Raw genomic sequence first — 22,181 nt, forward strand, 5'->3', positions numbered from 1 at the left:
GTCAGAATGTTAAGAAACACGGTGCTTATCATCCTGTAACAATGCTGCATGAGTACAGGTATGAAGTATGAGTGCTGTGCCTGTGAGTGTAGGGGCTCTCCAAACAAAATCATAACCAAACAGGGGATATTCAAAACTTTTTGTTTGAAGTACTTCTAGCATGAGATGTGATACCCACCACCAACTGCCCTCCTTTCATTTGAAATACAGTCAAAGGCTTAAAATGAATATACAGTAACTACCAACTCCCACATGTTCCACTGAGGCTGAAAATTCCCTCATCTGAGACGAGTGTCTGCTGCAGACTGTAGGTGTTGCTGCACTGATGAACACTGGACATATAGAGAGCCCTGTTCAAGGCACACAAACAGCAAAGTAAGAACTTTACATAACACTTGAACGCTAGTGTGTTCAAGAATTTTATCCCCCCTGTTGGTGCACAGGAGTCATTCTAGACATACGGTGTGAAAAGCTGCAGAAATCTCTCTTCTTATTTTCACGGCAGAGAAATTCAAAAGTTGTACAAGTCACGCTGGAATGTGAAATGTGAGTTCTGGGAAGACATGGGCCAGACAGACACAGAGGCTCTTCTGACAAGGAGGGAAACCTTGTCAATCACGTCACTCCTCTGTCAATAGCTGTTTAATCCTGTGCTGAAAGCTGCTAGGTGCTGGATCTACAGGCAGACAGGAGGTTAAAGGTTGTGTGAATGACAACCCCCCCACTGCAGGAGCGCTCTCCATCGTCGCTGCATAGTTGGCTAAAAGGTAAGGACTGTAATCATCTCATTGATTCTGAGTTTCAATATCAAGGCTGTAGCTCTGCTCGTGACAGTGACACTGATGAAAGTGATATTGAGAGGAAATGCAAAATGCCCGTTATCAACTTTTGCAGACAGAAGAAATTAAAAAAAAAAAGTAAAGAGTCTTACTTTATTCTGTGTCTGTCTGAAAAAGACAGAGAGACAGTTTAATCAGTCGTGTTTGTGTGTGTTGGTATAAACAAATCATAATGAAATGAGCACAGTGAAGACAATACACTCATTCTGAACAAAAATACATTTGAGCTTATATAAGCCTTATCATCTCCATGGCAACGGCTTTACTGGTAACACGGAGACGTATTTGTGTATAACCACAGCAACGTCTTCCAATTGAATTAAGCTGCACCTGTGCACATTATGGATGGAAATAATAGAGTGAGAGCAACTGTTACAGTGATCCTGTTGCTGACTAGATTATGAGCATGAGATTGTTTGATTTCGTGTGTTGCTCTGCGCGGCAGCGAGCGCACACTTCTTTCTCACAGATGTCTGAAATGATTCATTATTGTACATCAGTGCAAGATTAATCAGCTGATAAACAAAACTGATGGCTCGATAACAAATGCCACATTTCTGCTGTATCATTTTAAGAGATTCTGGGAGAAAAAAATGACTAAAAGTTCTTGTTTTTACATGTGCAACAAACCCCTGACCTTCAGTTTCTCATCGCGTTCAATCCATTTGTCATGTTAATGACAGTAATAGCCGAGCTTGTTTTCCTCCTGATGCACCGTCACAGACTTACAGAATAAAACAGATTCCTAAACCTGTGTGACAAACAGCAACAGGCACAAACTCTGCCCGATATATGATGCAAATGGAAATAAACAGTCTTATTGTGAACTTCTTTCCATTTTGTTTACCACTGGGATATAAACTAAACAGTGGATTTGTGGAAAGGGCACCAGAGCTGAGCTGCATACAGAGAATATCAGATCAGAACCAACAGCAGCACTTAAGATGTGGTGAGGACAGGCTCCTCTCTGGTACACTGACTGCTCTGTCGAATAATTGGAGAATGTTATGCCGACTCTGTCAATACATCTTCTCAAAGGATAACAGTCCTGTGCCAATGAATATTTATAATCAATGCAGCTATTTGTGATAAATATTTGATGTTACTTTATTCACCAAGCTGGTTCTATAGAATAAGACTTCAGGAGACTGAGGGGTCAGAAAACATCAGGTCTGATTTACTGTCATTCTTCTTCCAGTTAAATCTGAGACATTCAGTCAGATTCACACAGCCTACAGTACACTGCTGTACTGTCTAATCACAGTGATGTACTGATCCGATTCAGAGCAGACTATGGCCAATATATAACCATGAACCTGTTGCAGGATTCCTTCATATGAGACATTTAGAGACTGTGACCTAACTTCAGATTCCTCCTTTATCCAACCATCAGTCCACATCTGAGAGATGTGACGTTTACAGTCACATACAGCAAAAAACCAAACAGTAAGTCTGACTGTTTGAGAGTTCATCAATCATCAGATTAGATGCCATTTCCCATTAGGAAGTTGTTGATTGACTGATCAGTTAATCAGCCAATTATTTCAGCTCCAACACTGTACACAGTCAATATCAAAGTGTCTGAGTGACTCATGTTTGCAGGTGAGGCTTGGTACAGGTCCTGTGTTCGTCTGATCTGAGCCAGTGAGAACACCACAGTAAACTAAACACCATCCTGTTTTATTCAGCTGAGTCTGTTTTCAGTCTGGCTTCTACGTCCATCGAGCAGAAATCCAGGAAAAGACAAACACAGCAGCAGTGAATTAATGATAATGATGCAGATGTTTGAAATAAGTGAGGTGTGCCGGTTTATGATGGAGGAGGAGGAGGGTGACTGAGGCAGATGGAATTTCAGATCAAAGAGGACGACTAAATGTTTTGTCTTTTAACACAAGCAGAAACTTTAAGCCATGATCTCAGAGGGAGGGGGTGGGGGTGGGCGGTAGATGGAGGTGTGCGGCTGATGCAGTAATAGGACGAAGCAAGATAAAAGCAAAACCCTGTAATGCACTGTGACACAGGGCTCACATCAGGAGCAGAGGAAAGAAATGGTGAAAATGTTCATCTGATAAAAAAGCCATGTTTTCTGTCAAATATTAATGATTCCATGAAAGGCTTTACTCATAACAGCAGCTACTCTGAATTTATAAAGGGGGGGGGGGTTACACAGAATAGTGATAAATAACTCTCACAGCTCTCACAACCACACCCCCTTCTCTTTTAATAGATGGGTACACAACACAGGCAGTCGCATCTGTCTGTGTCTCTCACACACACACACACATACAGCAGAAAAAGTGTGTGTGCGTGTGCCTGTGCATGTGCGTGCTCAGTGTTTGTGCAGCTCTGACTTATTTTTCACTTTTCCCTTTAACTTCCTGTGAGTCACCAGCAGCGGAGGAAATACTTTACAGCTGTACCTTTATTTTTATGTGAAAACACGGCTTAATGCACACAGAGAACAAAAGCAGGAATCTGCTACGATGTTTTGCTTCACTTGTAAATTCCTGTGCACCTACTTAATTTGCTTTGCTACTCAATGGTAAAGTGCAGTTATAGAGCTGTTACATAACCTTTGCTTATTTAAGTATGTCATGAGCCTAGAGTGGCTTATGTAACTTTACAAGATGGTATAAATCTGTAGATCCTCTTTTCACTTATCTAAAATCCAAGATACATCTTTTGTGCAGATGGAAATTGCTCTCAGAGAATCTGGGAGAAAGTATCTTTGATTATCGTGCATGAGATTAGTTTCTCTTAAGTGGGTTTTAAAAAAAAAAAAAAAAAACCACAATTGCACTGTGGTGCCAGTTGCAAATGTTGCCTGTCACAAGTGAGATTCAGGGAGAAAAGAAATGAAGCTATTTCAGATATTCATAATTAATGTTTTCCAAGTCACCACAAAAGGAATGAAAAGTCCTTTGATGACAGTGGAGCTTGATGACTGCTTGTTCATTTGTCATTCACAGAACTACAGGGAGAGATTAAATGTCTGTAGAATTTGGACTAATAATTTGTAAAAATGTTCCCTGAGAGTAAACTCTGACAGAGTCACGATAAACCTGTCACTGTGAGTGCTTCTGGATGAGGGCCCTGCTCTTATATAACCCAGAGGACGACTATTTACCTCTCCACTCTGATTAACAACTAAAATCATTTCTGAAGATGGGACTAGTTTACAGACAGAAAGCAATGATTAGAACATTTAGTTATAAAATGTAGATTGATTTTCTTACCTCTGGACAGAGCCTGTAACCCTGCAACATAACTTTGAGCTTAGTGTTGGTGGAGAACAGGCACAGCTGATGGTAGGTTCGTATTTGAGATCAGTGGTAGGTTTAGCTGAGTTTAAGTCTGTTTAAGTGTAAATATGATCAGTTAATAAATAAAGGAGAAATCTGTGAGAGGAGGTGAACAGGGAGGTGTGGTTAAGAGAGTGTAATACTGTAATACAGAGTTGGAGAAACTGTTCACAATAACACATGAACATTCAGAGTCAGAATAAGAGGAGGTTTTTCTTTACATTCTTTACATGGAAGGTCAAACTTCACTCTGATCACTGCAGAAATGACTAAAGTTTGTGTCAGTTTGTTTCAGAGTTAAAAATCTGAAATCCAGTTTGAGAAGAACTGAATGAAAATGAAAACATATAGTTATTAAATTAAATTAACACGATGCCTGTAAGAACTTCATGAGGCAATAATACGTGATAGTTTAAAGTTCCTCTGCACCAAGACGCTAGAAGAGCAACTGAGCTTCAAAGCTCCATCAGTCAGTGTGTTCATATAAACATCAGTTCAGTTGTGATGATGACACACGATCAAAAACCACGAGCTGCACCACACCCTCTCCACACGTTCATACTGCAGCATTACTGATGATAGTACATGTGTTTGTAGCATCTTTAAATTGTATTTAATGTGTATTTATGATCAAACATTTCAATTTTAATCTGGTGATTTGGACAAAGTCTTAAAAACCAGAAACAGGCCAATGTTCATCATGGGTTAGGGTTATGATGAGAATGATCTCTGGTCGTATTTACCAGTTTGCAGGGTGGTTCATGTGTGTTGAGCTCATATATACAGCTGTAGCTGTGAACCTGAAGGTAAAATACAGGAAGTTGATTTAAGCAGAACCAACACTTGTTGCACTGATGGTAGTTCTTGTGCAGAGGCTCCATATAAATAAATCATTCTGTGGCATTTAATTAGGTCTTTCTTTACTCTGTATGTCTCATTTTTTCCTCCTCATATTTCAGCCTCCCACCCTGCCCCTCTATCCATCAGACCAGGCTACAGTCAGGGACGTTTTAAAATCTTTCTGTATCAGCCTTGTTTGGCTCTCTGCCTGCCCCGCAGGTCGACTAGCCACCGGGAAAACTCCAGGCTCTCCAGATGGCCGGTGCGCTTCTGAAAGCACGTTACCAAGCCCTTCTGAACATCAGTGCAGGCTAAAATTCAAAATGATATTTCAGTTGTTTAGCATTCAGTAATATTGGTAAATTAAATCTGTGTTGTACGATGCAGTGAGTTTAGTTGGCCACAGCTCCTCCTACAATCCTCTGTTAACACTCGTTTCTAAATCACTGTAAAATTCCACATTCAGCAAAGTCCTGCGTCTCATCGTAAATATGCGCCTGTGAGGCAGGAAGTTACTGAGGTCTTTGCTTCCTGTAGGCTGCCAATTGTTGTGGTGGAAACTATGAAACAATCACCAAAAGCTAAGTAACAATTCAGGAGCTGGATCCTCTGCCGTCAGCATTTCTACAACAGATATGTCACAACGGGCAACATGACCTCTGTCTGCTTCAGAGTCTCCACAGGTGAACAGATAAATGCAGCTTCTGTGAATCCCTCCCTCATTAGTCCATATTATCCATTATAGAGCAGCCAGTGGTTTGATGGTTTGTTCACATGATCTTTGTCATGTTATATTTACAGAGGGTTATCATACATCCCCTGCAGGATGGAAATAAAAGCAACCAGACGTAAACACCATTGTTCTCAAACGCAGCCTGCACATGATGTTCATCACACACCACTACATACACACTACATTTATTTATACGTCACGTTATATATTTATATTTACAATCTGATGAAACGTGCTGCAGTCTCCCTCTGGTATCAGCGCTCTCCCACCATAAACACTGAAATATTGGATCACCTGAACACACCAACACTCCTGCTCTCTCTCATCTGATGAGGAGGTGCAGGTGTAGCCCGACCTTCAGGTCCTCTGAGGTCCAGACCCTGACTTGGGACAAAGCTCAAGAGTGACTGGACTCCTTTGGTGTCATTTGGAGGTGTAGCTGTAGATGTTACTGCCCTGAGGTGGTACTCTGTGATTCTGAGGATGTTTCCTTCCAGGATTGTTAATAAGATATTAAATGTTAAATGAATGATGGAAGTCAGCAGCTGTTCTTACACCACTGTCATTAACTGGTAAGAGTATAGGTTTGTCAATAGGATATTAATATGAAATGACTGATGTAAGCCATTTGGTGGATTATATTTCAGAAACCTGTGTAATTTGAACAGTGGGGCTGTAATGCAGTGTGTCAGCGCTGGTACAAACACACCATTTTTCAAAACCATTTCTCTCTTTTCAAACATGTAAATGTTTTAATAAACTTAATGGATTTGGAATAGATTCATTCAATGTTTTTACAGATAATACCAAGCCCAAATAAAATTAAAGACCATGTCATTTTTAAGATCAAACTTAATTTAAAAGCAATCCAATCAAGAAAAAAAAAAAAAAAAACTACCAATATTTAACTCAATTCAAGCTAGTGCACGTTATTTTCTCTCCAGAGACAGAAATACACATTTCTCCTTTGCATCTTATATTAAAAAATGTTGACTGTGTGATTATAGTCAAGATACAGTGTTAACATTAATGTCAAATATTAAGAAAACTGCAAATTACTTGTCAAACTCACTTCACAGTAATTCCTTCTGAGAGAACAACAGCTAAATGAATAGGAAGTAATAATTTTGTTGTGTTAGTGAAAGCACTCAGCAACGGGCAGAGTGATTGGCAGCTAAATAGTTGTCTCCACTTTCAGAAGACATTTGAATCATAAAACAGAGCCTTAATTATAGTGAATAGAAATCATTTGCATGGCTGTTATTGAGGAGGAGTTAACAAATAACCAAAAATTACATTAAATTACAGTATTTTGTGAGTCAGGAAGGAGAACAGATGTTAGCAGCAGCTTTAAAAAGCTGGAGAGATTAATAAGGTTTATAGAAACGGCCAATGTGCTGCAGAGCAGAGCGTCTCAAATTCAAGAGCAGCAGAAAGATACCAGAGAGAGATTGAACCATGTATCTTTCCCTCTTGCCTCGACACCCCTCACATTCAAATGACCTCTGAAGGCAGCGTGGGGATCTGCTGATAGATATTACAGTATTTTGTCTGCGTCTGCTACGCACACGACTTCAGCGCCACCCTCCCCCACCACGCCAGCTGACCTTTCATATTTAATATACCATGTTGGGTAAAGGTCACTGCTGTTTTGGCTTCTCTCTGCTGGTTTTGTTGTGTGATCGGAAATGCCCACCGAGTCTTCGATATATAAATATTTCCATGTTGCTGTCAAAGCAAAGCAAAGGGCAAGTAATCATGATACATTTTCAGTAAGTGATTTTTGAGATTTCTAATCACGTCAGGCTGATTAGCTCACACCAGAGCGTGTGGAGCTATAATGTTATGAGTTTCACCTCTCATTAATTTCCATTACTTCTCTCCAGCCATGATCAGCTCTGTGTTCTCATGACCCCAAGACTTGTGCAGGGAAAAGCTTGAAATTAGTGTAAGACCTTGTGTATCATGTGTCATGAATTGAAAAATAAAATACTTTGTTATCAGGGAAAACATCACCTGTTCAAAGCACTAAATTATCACCATATGAATATACATATTTTCCCTTCGGAGCACAGATTTAATGTCACTAGTGCAATAGCAATGGATTTTCTTACATTAGATTTCCCAATCATATAAAGTGCCTGCTGCCGGCCGCCTGTGACAGGTGCAGAAACCTAAACAGCCTCTTTGAAAACTGAATACCTCATTGCCAAAACCATGCACATTATTTCATTATGGGGCAGATCTTACAGTAGAGGGTAAGACATGTCTCCACTCTGTGTTCAGTCCATTGTTGAAACGGTTTCGACCTTCAACAAATTTTACTCATCAGCTGGAATTTTTAGACTTTTGTTTCATCACTCTGTCTTTCATCCTGTCATCATCTCCCTCTGTGGTGGCTCTGTTTTAAGACTTGGGAATGTGAAAGGCTCCAGTTAAGCTTCAAATGGCCCTCCTCCCTTCCCAATGAGATGGAAACATTAATCAATTAGGTTGGCCCTTAAAGGATCTGAAGGAGATGAAGCTCCCCTCTCTCTGAAAATGAAATGCCACAGACTTTTAAATCCAGTCAAAGGGCATTTTTCCCAATCTTGCTCTCTTCTTTTTTTCCCCCCTCCCTTTCACTCCCCACTCCCTGTTTCATTCATCTTCCCTCCCATCCCCCTCTCATTTCTCATGTGCAACACAAGTAGAAGGTCGGGGAATGAGAGGATGATGAAGAGGAGGGTTTATTCAGGAGTGGAATGGGAGGATGAGGGGGTGATGGGGCTGTGAAAACAGGGGGAGAAATAACATTTTCAGAGAACAGATCAAAGAGGCTAAAACTACTGATTCTGTCACTGTTTAGCATCAGACAGAAAGCAGCAGATTTACACAGTGTCGTCCAATCTTTGTTAGAATTTAATACAAAACTCAAAAACTATTGAATAATAATTTGATTTATTTGGATTTGTTTCATCTCTGATGCACACACAGGTCAGAACACACCAGCTGTCAATTACACTTAACAAATAATATGTCATCTAATCATCTAATAAAATGTCCTACATCTGGATGTGAATAGTAAATATTGTATGTGGTTGGTTTGCATCTGGTGGAAATGCAACAGCAGCTAATTACTAGTATGGAAAAGGGTCACACAGAGGGTGGAGCGTACTCTGTGAATGGCAGTTGTTTCAATGGCCGATTGTCCACAGGAACAAGAGACAACATAGTCTCATTATTGAAGGTCAGTGGCTAGAAAAGGTTAGCAAAGGTTCACCATTGAACAGGCCTTTGTGGTGCGCCTGCCACGGCCTCACACAGAATTTATTCACACAAGCTTTGATACAAAACTCAACTGTGCTTTGGTAAAGAGAAGTGCAAATTCTGCAAAGCATTCTTTGGCACGTAATTGTTGTTATTCTGGAACTTGTCGTACAATTTAGTTTATTTGCACATTTTGATTCAGTCGATGGCAGGGAATGTTTCTGAGTCGTTTCATCTACATTTCCTTTAAGCTGGTTTCAGGTTTTCATGTACAGTACATCTGTACTTGTCACAGACAGCTTCTCTCTGAAGGAACACACAGATATATGATCTCATAGGAGAGAAAATAAAATTTACTAGCAGCCAGAAGCACTCTGCATTAAAATATCTCTAGACAACAGTGGTGTCCTTTGTAAGGCTGTGGTCAGTGTGTCAGATTTTGACGATATGAAGCTACTTACTGTGTCTAGAGAGTCTGGATGTTGCATCTGGACCCGTTATAACTAAAAACTGTAGCCCACCAAACCCTGTCACGTCTTCACGGTTCTTTCCTAGCTTCCTATTTAAATTCATTTTCTTGTCTTCCATTTCTGATCGTAGTAGCTCTGAACAGAATAATAGAAAACAGTTGACGTGTACAGTTGAGGAGAAACAGCCAAATTTACTGAGCTGAATGGTTTTTCATTCAACAAATTTAAGTGGAGACGAGCAGAAAAATTAAGCACCTGCGTCGCCCTCTGCTTCTCTGCTTTAGCTCAAATTGACATGAAGTGAAGTTCATCGTACGGGAACCAAAGTCAGAGTCATTCATAAAGGTATTTACAAAGCAGTTTTATGAGCTGCATCAAAATGACTCACACAACACAAATGACACAAATCAAACTGATGGAGGGTCTTTTCAGTGTAATCAGTTTCCATGGGTTCGATTTTTTCCACAAATTTGCTGCTTCTGTGTAACGCTGTGAAAACACTGTTTTGTGGTCATTAATGAGTCATCCCTCTGCTTAATGGACCCATTGAACTATTTCCTGTTTACCATTGCTTTTCTGTTTGCTTTTCTCAGGACAACCTTATATGGAATTACTACCAGTGGACCGAGGCACTGTTATTACAACATTTACATTAGTGCTAAATTAAATCAGAGAGAAAGCAGCAACATCTAGGACTTTAGATTTGGGTTAAGCAGAAAAAAAAAATACTTGGTGCAGCATCCATGTGAAAACTAACCCTGTACTTCTCAGAGAAGAAAGTAGTTGACCTATAAAACTTCTGGCAGTAATTTCTGAACCTGAAAGCTTTGACCTGTTTTACAAAGATATAAGCATTAATATTTTACATGAAATGACCAACAATGAAAGTCCTGTGGTGTCTGATGAAACTGCACCTTGACAGCTTCACTTTCCATAACTAGTGGGGAACTGAAGATCTTATTATAGTGACATTAAATAACACTTGCGTAACTCCTTTGCTTATTTGTTACAGATGAGAGAATAGGCTAATGTGTATTCTCTCATGTGTAGGAGGAGGAGGAGGAGGAGGCTGTTTGAAAAGATACTGAATTTACTGTACAGTTCGACCTCTGAGAGACACAGTGTCTAAGGTTGTTCGTTGAAGGACACCTCTCTTCTGCTTCTTATTCTTTTAATAATTTCACAGTATTTTGCATGATCATCCTGTCATCCTCTACCACTCACCATCAAATTCATGACCTTAGAATTACAAAGTTCTTCCTGCCTTTTTCTCAGGAACGTGTTATTAACGTGATGCTGCTGTTTGACAGGCCATTAACATGTTGTGTGGGCTCATTTGTATTTTTGCTGTACATTAACTGAGAGGAGAGGTCAGGGGATCATCATCTGCTCCGGGGTTCATCCTCTGGAGACCATGAACGTCTGTACAAAACCTTAGTCTGTCCACTAGCTGTTGAGGTTATTTCAGGGTGGCTGACCCTGAGCCAGGCCACTGACACAGCTAAAAATATTTCTCACAAGTTGTTCTCAAACTTGATTCTTTAGGGAGACAGTCAGTAAGACTTTTTACTTCCTGTAACAGAAGCTCATGACTCTGAATGATTTCTATCATTTTTCAGTATTAAAAAGTTCTATCTTTATCTGTTATAGAAAACATCTTTTAAAATGTGATAGGATTTTACAGCTCACACTACAGGGATGAACTTTATAATTCCAAGCTCATGATTTTAGTCAGGAAAAGTAATCTATTACTGTGAAGAACTGAGAACTGAGAACATTACCGAGCAAAGTGTCAGTAGAGATGCAATCAGACATATAATATCATGTTACTTTTGTTTCTTATATATCTATAATGCTGTGGACAGGAGAGGAGAGCTGCCCTGCTCATGCTTTCTGTTTCTTTGATTTCTGCACTGAATAAAATGTCCGACCAACATTTTCTGAGATAATGACTTTATATCAGTCACAGTCAAGTCTGAGCCAACATAACAATTACAGCATTCAATTGTTTTTCTGCCTTTTTTTTACCAAGAGAACCTTGTGATAAATGTTATTCAAAATTTTGCCTAAAAAACCAGCTGAGATGAGAGAGAGATAACGGCCGTCTCATGATGTGATGGAAGTACCTGTTAATGATGCACAGTGACGTAAAATAAAATAAAGGCCGAGAACGAGCAGAGAGATGTGAAGGGCAGAGAAGAAAGACAAGAAAATGTTTCTGTCTTTGTCTCGTGCTGCTCGTCAGTACATGTTTTGTTTTAAAGTGAAATTGTGCGTCAATTTAAAAAACTGACATTTTCTCTCCAAAGCAGATTGTTCATGTAAAAGCACAAAGCATCACTGAACATTACTGAGTTCCTTTACTTTAAGAAACTAACATTTCCAATGCCTGGGAGTTGCTCACTTTTGGAAGTTACCTTGCCACAAAAGAGAAATTAGCTATCAATTTTTGAAAAGTAAGATCACTTAAGCTGAAAACCAGTACTGCTGACATCATCTAAGTACAGGCAGGGTCGTAACCCTTAATGGAAAATATTGTTTTATATTTTCCTCTCATTTCCTGTTGCTAGCAGGAGCTTTTACCAAGGCAATAAAAAGTGTTTGTTCCGCTAATTGCTCTGAGTGGATGAATGTATTTTAAGATGCTAGACGATGTGATTTGCATCCTACGCAGGAAAGAAGTCGTCCTCGTACGCTCAGGTTTGTGTGACTTTGCATCAACTTCTGTCCCAGTGTCATCTCCCCTGTATTTACATGTTACACCAGTCTGAGTCCCTGCTTAGTTCACCTCCCCCCCCCACTAATTCCACCCTCTGTCTCGGTCTTCTTTACCAACATCCTTGTCTCGCTTTCTTTCTCTTTTTTTCCATTTACCCAATTTCTTCCACCCCCTCTTAAAAAAAAAAAATCACCCATTTTTCCTCCTCTGTGGCATAATTCCCTCTCTGTCTGGACGATACAGGGCTGCAACGCAAAAACTACATGCATTCCTTTCCCATGAAGCCATGAGTCGACTCATGCCAGATACCCCTGTGCTCTGTATCCTCTGCTGTAACAGTGGCTGAGAGACTGAGTGAACAAGTGACAGCGAGAGAGAAGAGTGCGAGACGGGCAGAGACGAATCAGACAGACAGCGACACAGAGGTACAGGACGAGAAGAAATCAGTATCCTTGTGACAGTTAACCTTATGAGCTTGGAGTCAGGACAGCCTGAGCCGGCAGCTGATGGCAGACCGCCACAGCAAGCCCATGGTGCGACCCATCTGTGCCTGGTATTAAAGCAGGCTCACACCCCAGGGCCTGAGCCACCACGCCGCGTAATAGCTACACGGACATAGGCACAGTCCTGAGGGGGCCAACAAGTCACCCACTGGGACGACAATGGCAGCTTGGTTAACACAAACACACACTTACACTCGTACAAAAAACCCTCCCACACATGCAACAAAAGCACAGAAGGAAAATAAATACACACATTTGGTAGAAACGCGCAACTGACATGTTACTCTGCCTCGCAAAAAAACACCGTGATCACACTTTCCTGCACTGACAACACGACTCCACCCTGTTCTTAAAAACAGTACGATACATGTTTGGCTGTGAGCGATGTTATTTTCCCTCTGAACTTATTTGAAGCTCTGGTTGGACATTGTTCTGTGTTTACATCCTGTTGTGTCGACCTCTGTGTGAGTATGTTTTGCATTTGTCCAGGTGTGTGTGTGTGTGTGTGTGTGTGTGTGTGTGTGTGTGGCTACATGTCTACTCTCAGTGTGTACTCCATCGCCTACTGGTTAGCAGACAGGCGTCAAAATAAAATAAAGTGAATAAAATAAATATGTGAGATGGCTGTGGGACGTCATAGAGTGGAGCAGGTGAAACAGAGTTTATCAAACATTAAAGCTCAGCACGAACTTTACCAGAACTGAACATCATAACGTTTTAACTGTTTATCCTCATCATCCTGCTCATCGACAGGAGATCATATTTTACTGGTATTTCAGACACTTTATGAAAAGTATACGCACTACACATGAGCAGTATTTGGCCTTTGTATTCTCCACAGCCTCACTGTCATCTCAGTGTGTGTTAATGGACAGTCTGGTCAGTGACATTATAAAGAATGTGACAGTGCAGCCTGTCGTTTTCTGGGTTAGAGTTTCTTGTCTCAGTCATACAGAGCTGATGGAGCTGCTTCATTTTGGAGCTGGAGAGTTACAGAGATAGTTTCCCCACATTCTATATAACACATCTCCTACACTGAGACTCTGTGGCGTTTACATTGAGTCAAAATCTTCAAACCTTACATTGCATCAGATGGAAATGTTTTACATTTATTCACATTTCCATAAAACTCATCCTGACATACAGCTCTGCCTCTATCGGATTAAACATAAAATACCATGTGGTGGGATGTAACTCAGTACATCTACTCAGTAGTAAAGTAGTGCAGTGCTGAGGTAGTTGAGTATTTCCAACTCTACTACAGTTCTAAAGGTTTGTGTTTTTACAGCGTTACATTTATCATAAAAAACACGTTATCAGCTCAGAAAATGATTCATTGTAGTAGACAGAATAAAAGCTCCACCTCTTTCCGTCACGACAATAAACTGCTTCATCATGTTCGTTTCAACACACACACACACACACACACACACACAGGGGCCATGTTCCAGCATGAAGTACTTTTACTTTTTCTACTGAAGTAACTGCAGTGGACGCCTTCATCTACAGGGACTGGATATTTTTATTCATCCATGTTTTATACCAGTTCAGTGTCGGGCTGGAGCCAACAGGAGGAGGCCGTCACAGTTCATTTACAGAAAAATCTGTTTACAGACGTTTAATTCAGACAGAGTTAAATTAACCTGAGGTAGAATGAGATGGTGTATCCCGCCAACAGAGAGGTGAGGAGGACTCACCCTCCACCACTCTCCCTGTCAATCCCCCCCCCCCAACCCCGCTGACCCTGGCTCCTCGCCTGTTCCTCCTCTGACCGGTAGAGGTCGCAGCCTAGCAGTCCCTGTGTGGACGGGAACGCATGGATGGATCTGAGCGCTCCCACATGACAAAGCTACAGCGCGTCTGGAAACCAGGAACGGAGCAGAGCTGTTTGCGGGAGAAACCGTCGACAAGATCAAATCCGCATCTTTTACCCCGCAACGCTGGCTGACAAACTACTAGAGAGGCCGCTGCGCGTTGTTATTTTGTGAGCTTACAGAGGCGGCCAGCTCCCCTCTCCTCCCTTCTTTCTCTAAGTGAACTTTATAGGGATGTTATATCAGAGCATCACCGCGCCGAGCGTCCACATAGTGTTCAAGAAAAGTGTAGGACGGATGTGAAGCGTGAACGACTGGAGAGACTCGCTCCTCTTCTTCTGCTACTTTTTGTTCGGTTTAATACACAAGAGAAAAAGATACGGATAGACAGAGAGTGTGCAGGAGCGAGGAGAGAGAGAGAGAGAGAGAGAGAGCGAGAGAGAGAGAGAGAAGTCGCACAGGTTTTTTGGAGCTACGCTTTCATGCCGTCAGTCTTGCGGACTGTGAGATGGACGTCAGATTTTATCCAGCTCCCCCTTCAAGCGTGGGTTCATGTACGTTACCGACTGACTCCGGTTTGGACTATTACCACTCCAACAAGGTAAAACAATTATCTCTACTTTACGGTCAGGTGTGCAGCCCTCAGTGCGATGATGATGATGATGTTGCACGCGCGCACAAGTGCATTGGTTACACACGGTGGCCCATATGTTGAGTATAAGCGTTAGGACCAGCAGCGCTGCACTTGGAGCTCCCCCGGGATAAAGAGTGTGACACGGCGGCGTTATCGCTCAACTTTGTTGCATTTCTGAGCCGCTGGTTGCCTTTAACGCTGCAGAAAAATCGCACGAGACACCTGTTCTGAGCTCGTGCGCGCGGGTTTATCTGTAATTAGGATTAGTTAATGTGGATGAATTGTGAGGACGCTGTGCTGTGGCTTGTCCTGTGAGCGGAGTTGGAGCGCACGGTTCTCTCCAGCGCGCTGCTGAGGGCTCTGAACAAACCGGACTCTGACTGTGCCTGTTTTTAATGATCATCTGCGGATCAGCAAATTGTTCCCTCAAAATTTAAACCTTTTCAAACTGCGGGAACACACGGTTCTTATTTGCCCACATGGGTCAATGAACAATTTGTTCAATTAACAATTAAAATTCCGTCTAAATGTGATGGTGACATGTTGGAGATGCTTTAACAGAACTGACCAGTCTGTATATGAATTTGTCTTAGTTTGTCTCACTGCTCGACAGAAGTGTTTCCACGCAGAAACATTCCTACAGGCTCGGTTAACAGCACCTTTTTGTGCATAAATCTAATCTCCTCTGTGCACACACACTAACATTTTTAGGAATAAATTATTCAATAGCAACCATAGGAGAAACCATCAAAGAGAAACTAAAATGCGAATTGAAGCTTATTCATCTTTTGTGTTCATGTGAACGCCGGTACCAAGTTGCGAATTGCTCATGCGTTTTTACGCACAAAATATAAATGTGACCTCAGACACTTGGATTAGTAAACTGTGAATTTGGTTACAAATGTCAAGCTTCTGTTTAAAGGGAAGTGCAGTTTCAGGCAGACCTCTCTGGTTTCTTGAATTATTCAGTTATTGATATTTTTGTTGAATTTCATGGGGCCCGCTGTAAAGAGATCACTCTCCACTGTAACGCACTTCTGCCCAACAACACTCCTCTTTACTGATTAAAGGTTTTATGCAAAATGACAAATGGACAAATCTACCAAAGATTACAGGTCAGGAGAAACAAGGCTGGTTTCTTTTTCTGTGGTCAAGGTAAAACTGAAGAAGGCTTCATACCCACAGCCGTGCAGAGAGGTTTGCTTGTCTTAGCACCTGGAGGGAGGCCAGCAGGCAGTTAACATTTGCTGATGACAAAGTGAAACATTATAGCACAGTACAATATTTGAATTGTTAATCTCCTCTGTTCATACACACAGTCACCTGCACACACACACACACACACACACACACACACACACAGAGTCAGGGCTGCACATGCACACACTCTCCCACACTCATAATCACACACACACACACACACACACACACACACTTGTTTGTTTCTGGGGGTAGGTCTAACACACACATGGACACACAGCAGCTGCAGATGTATATTTAAGATCACAATGGGACCTGGCTCTCTCTGACTGAGACCATGTCTCGGGGTCTTGCAGTGTTAACACAATGAACTGCACTAATTATCATGATTCAGCGAGCGTAGAGGTTGTTGGCCCCGATGAGAAGCTGGTTTAGGTTTCAAGGACAGAATCATATAACACTGTCATTACTAAAGTAACAGCTGTGACTAAGATGTAAAGTGACACATTATCTGCTCTGTGCTGCTGCTGCTACACATAACTGTTGAATAATGATACAGGAGCTTTATATGACATTTTGGCAGTAGTTCATCTTTATGGCAGTCTCGTTTCAACAGTGGGATGGAGTTGACCCTGCTGGAATAGCACTGTGCTAACAGTGCTATGGAGGTCTGATGCTACTTCACCTGCAGGTGTGAAGTGGGGAGTCAGTGAAGACGATAAGTTATTTTATTATTTCACAGTCTTTATGTAGTTAGTTATAGCTATTGTCTGCATGGTTTTCAATGGATTTTGTTTGCATGTTTTGCAGGAAGATGACTGGAAGTCACTAGTTCTTGCATTAAGTAGCAGTTTTTCATAAACAGTAACTGGCTTGGATTTTAGTCACAAGCACAAAATTCAGTATTAAATAATTCTGACTGTAAGAGCTGTACACATACAGGATATGAACATCTCATCTGAGGCCTCCTGAAAGGTGTTGGCTCACCAGCATTTATACTTAAAACAGGCAGATATATATGTTTATATTTATATACAGTATACTAGCCTGTGTGAAACTCACCAGTGTGATTATGCATTACTGTACAGTACTAACACACCAACCAGGAAGTGAGCATAATACTAAATGGGACAGTCCATATATAAAAGCCCATCACTTCCTGTTCTAGTGGTGTAAACTCAAAACACATCTATTTCTGAGAGTGACTGTTTTATGAGAATAACTGCATATGTGTGTGTGTGTGTGTGTGTGTGTGTGTGCTGAAGTGGTTAATAATTGAGGAACGTAAAGAATGTGTAAGCTGAAGCTGGTTGGAGCTGATCAGCCACATTGAGACCGATGATTGATTGAAGCCTGTCATGAATATGGATCCCACTGACAGAACGAGTCAATACCACAGATCTATGAGTGCACTTGACCTTTGAGTTTAGGCAACGCTTTTCCAGCAATTAGACCTGAAACAGCAACTAAAGAGTCCACAGACAAAACTGATTCATGATCAAAACACAAAATGACAGAAAGATTATGAGACAAAAATACCATTGTGCCTCTCTGCATTTCATTGTAAATTCCTTGATGAAACAACCTGAGCATCCACATCTCAGAACAATGCAAAGAACAACACATGAGAAAAGCATTGATTCGTATTTTGGTATGAACCCCACGGCTCTGTTGCTCTTCTCAACTCCATCCAACTTGCATTGTCCTGCACTTGCACAATCACCGTGAGTCATCTCTACTTTTCGCCCAAGATTTCTCCTAATCTTTTTGAAGCCTCTCTGTATCTTTCCTGGCTGAGTGGGAGGCTTGTTTGTTCTGCGTACACTCAGCTGTGTATACCAGCGCTGAAGGCCACTTCTTCGCAAATGCCTGTTTTAGCGGGAGACTATTTGTCAAATGCATTATGACTTGTGCATACCCCGAGGCAGAATCACTCCGGTGAAATGAAGTTGGATAGATTACTGTAGCTGTTCCACTTTCTCCTCATCCCTCTTCCCTCTAACAGCACAGTGCCCAAGAGAGAGGCTCTCATGTAATTATACTGTAGTTATACTGTAGCTTTATAATCCAATGGTTTGCAGATGTTATTCTTTACATAGTTGCAGCCTGGTCCAACTTACTGTACGTTATTTATATATGCTGAAGCTGTTTTCACCGCAGTGCGCAGCAAACACTTTATTGATACAGTTTGAGTTTGTGCAGTGTAAGTACTTAGAGAAGTGATGTCTCAATCAAAGCGTTGCTGTGTTTGAGGACTGTGTGTGCAGTGAATACCTAATTATGAATATACCTTCAGGCGAGATGTATGAATGTTTTAACAGGATAACTCTCATTTAAACACTGAGCCAGGTTTTCCCATGTGTTATAATGTCTTATTGTACATCTCCATATGAGCAGCAGCAGACATGTGTCCACTCAGAGAGCAGCGAGAGACCAGTTTTTGAAGAGAGATCTCTCTTTAACAAGTGGTCCGTTCCATTTCCACCACTATCCAAATCACAGTATTAGTTATGGGATACTTCAAAGTATGGACAGGCGAAAATATTTTCCATGTTGAATTCTCAGAATGTGTGTTTCTCTCTCTCCTCTCTCTCTTCAAAACATGACCGTAATAGAAACAGAAAAAGAGGAGTTATTCCAGCAGTACCTCATTCTGTACACAGAGAGAAGTTAATTACATGGAGGCAAGCATTCTTGGGTCGACAGCGTGGACTTGGGGTTTTTCATTGTGCCCATTCATAACATTCTGCTGACTGGCCAGTCCGAGCTGCAATATCCCAACCGTCCTCACTGGGAAAATGTTAACCCATGCATGACTCAAATGCTCACCAGAGAGAGGGGGAAAACGCAGTCTGAAGCTGCTGGAACTGGGAATTACTCAAAGTGGCCAGTTTATTGTTCTAATGCCGTTCCAGTCGGTTAACTCGGAGACAGATAGCATGATATGGTGTCGTGGAATGAACGTGATTTTCTGTATTTTTTTTTTTAATCATTAAAATAGTCTGCTTTGTGAAGTTTTTTTTTGGTCTAACCACTTCCTGGCACTATTCATAATCAAGTCTTCTGTCTCCCCCCCTCCCTCTCTGTGTCTAACTTCTTCTCTCATTTACCTTCCCAGCAGCAATGTCAAAAGGTTATGGAGGGAAGCCGGATCGCCTGGGGCTGATTGTGTCTTTGAGTTAATGATAAGTAGCTACAGTGTTATTCTCCAGAGCAGTGAGGCTTAGACTGTGTTCTCTGCGCAGACCATTACAGTCGGAGAAAACGGCACTATTTCTGAAGATTTTGAAGCTTTTTTATCGCTGGTTTAAAACAGAAGAATGAGAAATACAGAGTGCATTCTTCAACTGAAACAGATTAAGTGTGTTACATGCTAAACTTCACCTTCCCTGCAATCTGTTTATGTATATTCACCTATGTTACAGCACAGTTACAACACAGGGAAAAAAACCTGCACCGGCACCACCACATCAATGATACTGTAGTTTCTATTCTGCAGCTCCACTTTACGTGAGATTTCACGGGGTTTTTTAAGGACAGCAATTGGCTGTTTTAGAGAACAGGTGAATGGATACAGCTCTGTCCATAACAGGGATTTACCACCGCCGACTTCAGTTTAACCTACAGGATAGTGAAGGTGACAGAGCCTCAACCAGACTCTGCAGCACTCCCCGCTGCTCTGCTCTGTACTTTATAATCTAGACCAGACATGACTCAGAGCTACTAGAGGTGTTAAGAGGGTCATAAGTCATGTATGGCTGAAAATAGATAGTATAGTTTATCCTGCCTGGTTAGCTACTTAATCACCTAGGTCCACAGAAACAGGCTATTTATGTCGATGATTGATTGCATTAACTGCCAAGAATTCAGTCATGACAGTGCATTTTTTAAAACTCTTCCCAATATACTTTTGTGATATACTGCTCCTATCCAAATCATTTCTACTCTGCTATCGCGCTGTAATCTATCAGCCGGTAAGTCGGTTTATTATAAGGAATCACCAGACTGCTTTTAGGGATGAGACTGATAGCAGGTTTTCAGGCTCGGCGACACGCCTGGAAAACTGTAACGTGATGTGATGTGTGAGCGGCGTCACGACACGTCAGAGTAATTCCAGTTTTGACGTTGATTGGGAATCGAAGCGGCCTTGGCTCGGGCCCACCCCGCGCCCCTCATTAAATCACATTAACCCTAATTATCGTCACTGCCCCTCGAAACCCAAATACAACAGTCAGGACTGAGTCCTGGCTCCTCAGCTGTGTTGACGGTGAGTTTCACCCCCTCGACTTGTGTAAAGAAGTTCGACACGCAAAGGCATTTTAGACTTGTCTTCACCTCAGGAGGCCACCAGTTCCTCAGTAGCAATAGCCATATCTGTCTGTCTGTCTGTCTGCCTGCCTGCCCCACCACCACCACACACCCCATCTACCACCTCCCTCCTCAGCCCGGTTTCCTTGTGCTGTTTTATATTCAGTTCTTGATTGGTTGGGGGATGGGGTGGTGGAATAGCATTTGAGAGGTTAGCTGGTTAGCGCAGGGGGAGGGGGGTAGATTTGGGGTGTGTGTGTGTGTGTAAAGAGAGCAAAAAAGAAAGAGGGGGGGGCTGGAGATGGAGGGAAAATGGAGAAAGATTTTTAGGGGTACTTTATTTTTCAGCTCGCCATTGAGTCTGTAATGTCATTCAGCGATGTGGAAACCAAAATGAGCCTTGCCACCAGATGTGTTCCAGTCCAGATAGCGACTTGAAAGACAGACGTTTATTGTTTTAGTGCATTTGGTGTGGTTCAAGCCCAAACGGCATGAAATGCTGATTGATGGATTTCACTAAAGAATGTGTGTGTGTGTTCGAGAGAGAGAGAGAGAGAGAGAGAGGCATCTGCTTTATGTGATTTATTTAACCATTTCTGTGCTCTGTTCTACGCTCTGCCTGCTGATGAGAAGGGGAAACTGACTGTATTTCAATGTGAACATTACAGTAGTATTTCAAAGCACATTCATTTTCTTCCTATCAGCACACCAATGTGAAAAAATACAACCCTTCCAGTAATGTTTCCCTTTGATATCTACAGACTGTGGCCTTGATGTTTCTATAAAGTATAAAAGTCCTGTGTAACATGCTTCATTAGAGAGAAGTATGGTAAACATACAAGTAGACTCAGTTTTTATTATTAGTATTATTATTATTATCAGAATAAGCCAAAGTCAATATTAACATTCAAACTGCTGTGACCTTCTGTTATGCAACTTTATATCTTTGGTTTGCCATGGGCAGAACCAAACTTATTGTTGTTGCTGACATTTAGCATCATCCACATGCATGTGGTTTAGACTGTAGGTCAGGAAGTGCGCAGCTCAGTCTTTTTTTTTTTTTTTTTTGCAACAGTTTCAGTATCCCTACTGTGAGCTGCGTGTCCTTAATTATAATACAGTAACATTTCTGTCGTTCCTGTTTTAAGATCAAGGTATCAGCGACGCCGACGTGGACGCAACAAAGACAAAACAAATTTTGTTGTGTTTTAAACTCCACAATCCTCCTCAGCGAGCGCGAGAGAAGCTGATCTCCATTAGGATAATTGCTTCGTTTCATTCATAAACAAATCGACCACAAAGTGATTCTTCTAGATGCTGGAGATTATGAGTGCCGTTATTGGCCTTGGCAGATTTGTGTAAAGCAGGCTTTGGTACATAAATTAGCGTAATCATTGTAGGAGAAAACCATATCAACATTTCAAATAAGCACAGACGGAGCTCATCATCTCTCACTTTCACACTCGCCTCTCTGCAAAGATCTCACAGTTCATCCAACAATTTGTTTTTCATCTCATCTTTGTGCGAACGGTGTACTGCAGCCTATGTTTTGGTACTATGAAGATATTTT

At 41.5% G+C, this 22,181-nt stretch overlaps 1 protein-coding gene across 3 annotated transcripts in view; it reads left to right on the top strand.

The window, feature by feature from the left end:
* Nucleotides 1–354: 354 nt before the first annotated feature.
* The window catches only part of tox2 (TOX high mobility group box family member 2), a 101,717-nt gene continuing 79,890 nt past the window's right edge, over nucleotides 355–22,181 (top strand). The window contains exon 1 of one of the 3 annotated variants that reach the window (XM_051074405.1): nucleotides 355–767. Coding sequence is in view for 2 of the 3 variants with exons in the window: in XM_018703862.2 (XP_018559378.1) it covers nucleotides 14,978–15,070 (93 nt within the window). In the remaining variant the exon portion in view is untranslated. Of the gene's footprint in view, nucleotides 768–14,313; nucleotides 15,071–22,181 lie in introns of those variants that run through there. The other 2 variants (XM_018703862.2, XM_018703864.2) reach the window with 2 other exon arrangements.

The sequence above is a fragment of the Lates calcarifer genome, linkage group LG12 (genome assembly GCF_001640805.2).
Source record: "Lates calcarifer isolate ASB-BC8 linkage group LG12, TLL_Latcal_v3, whole genome shotgun sequence".
In the NCBI taxonomy this organism is placed as follows: domain Eukaryota; kingdom Metazoa; phylum Chordata; class Actinopteri; family Centropomidae; genus Lates; species Lates calcarifer.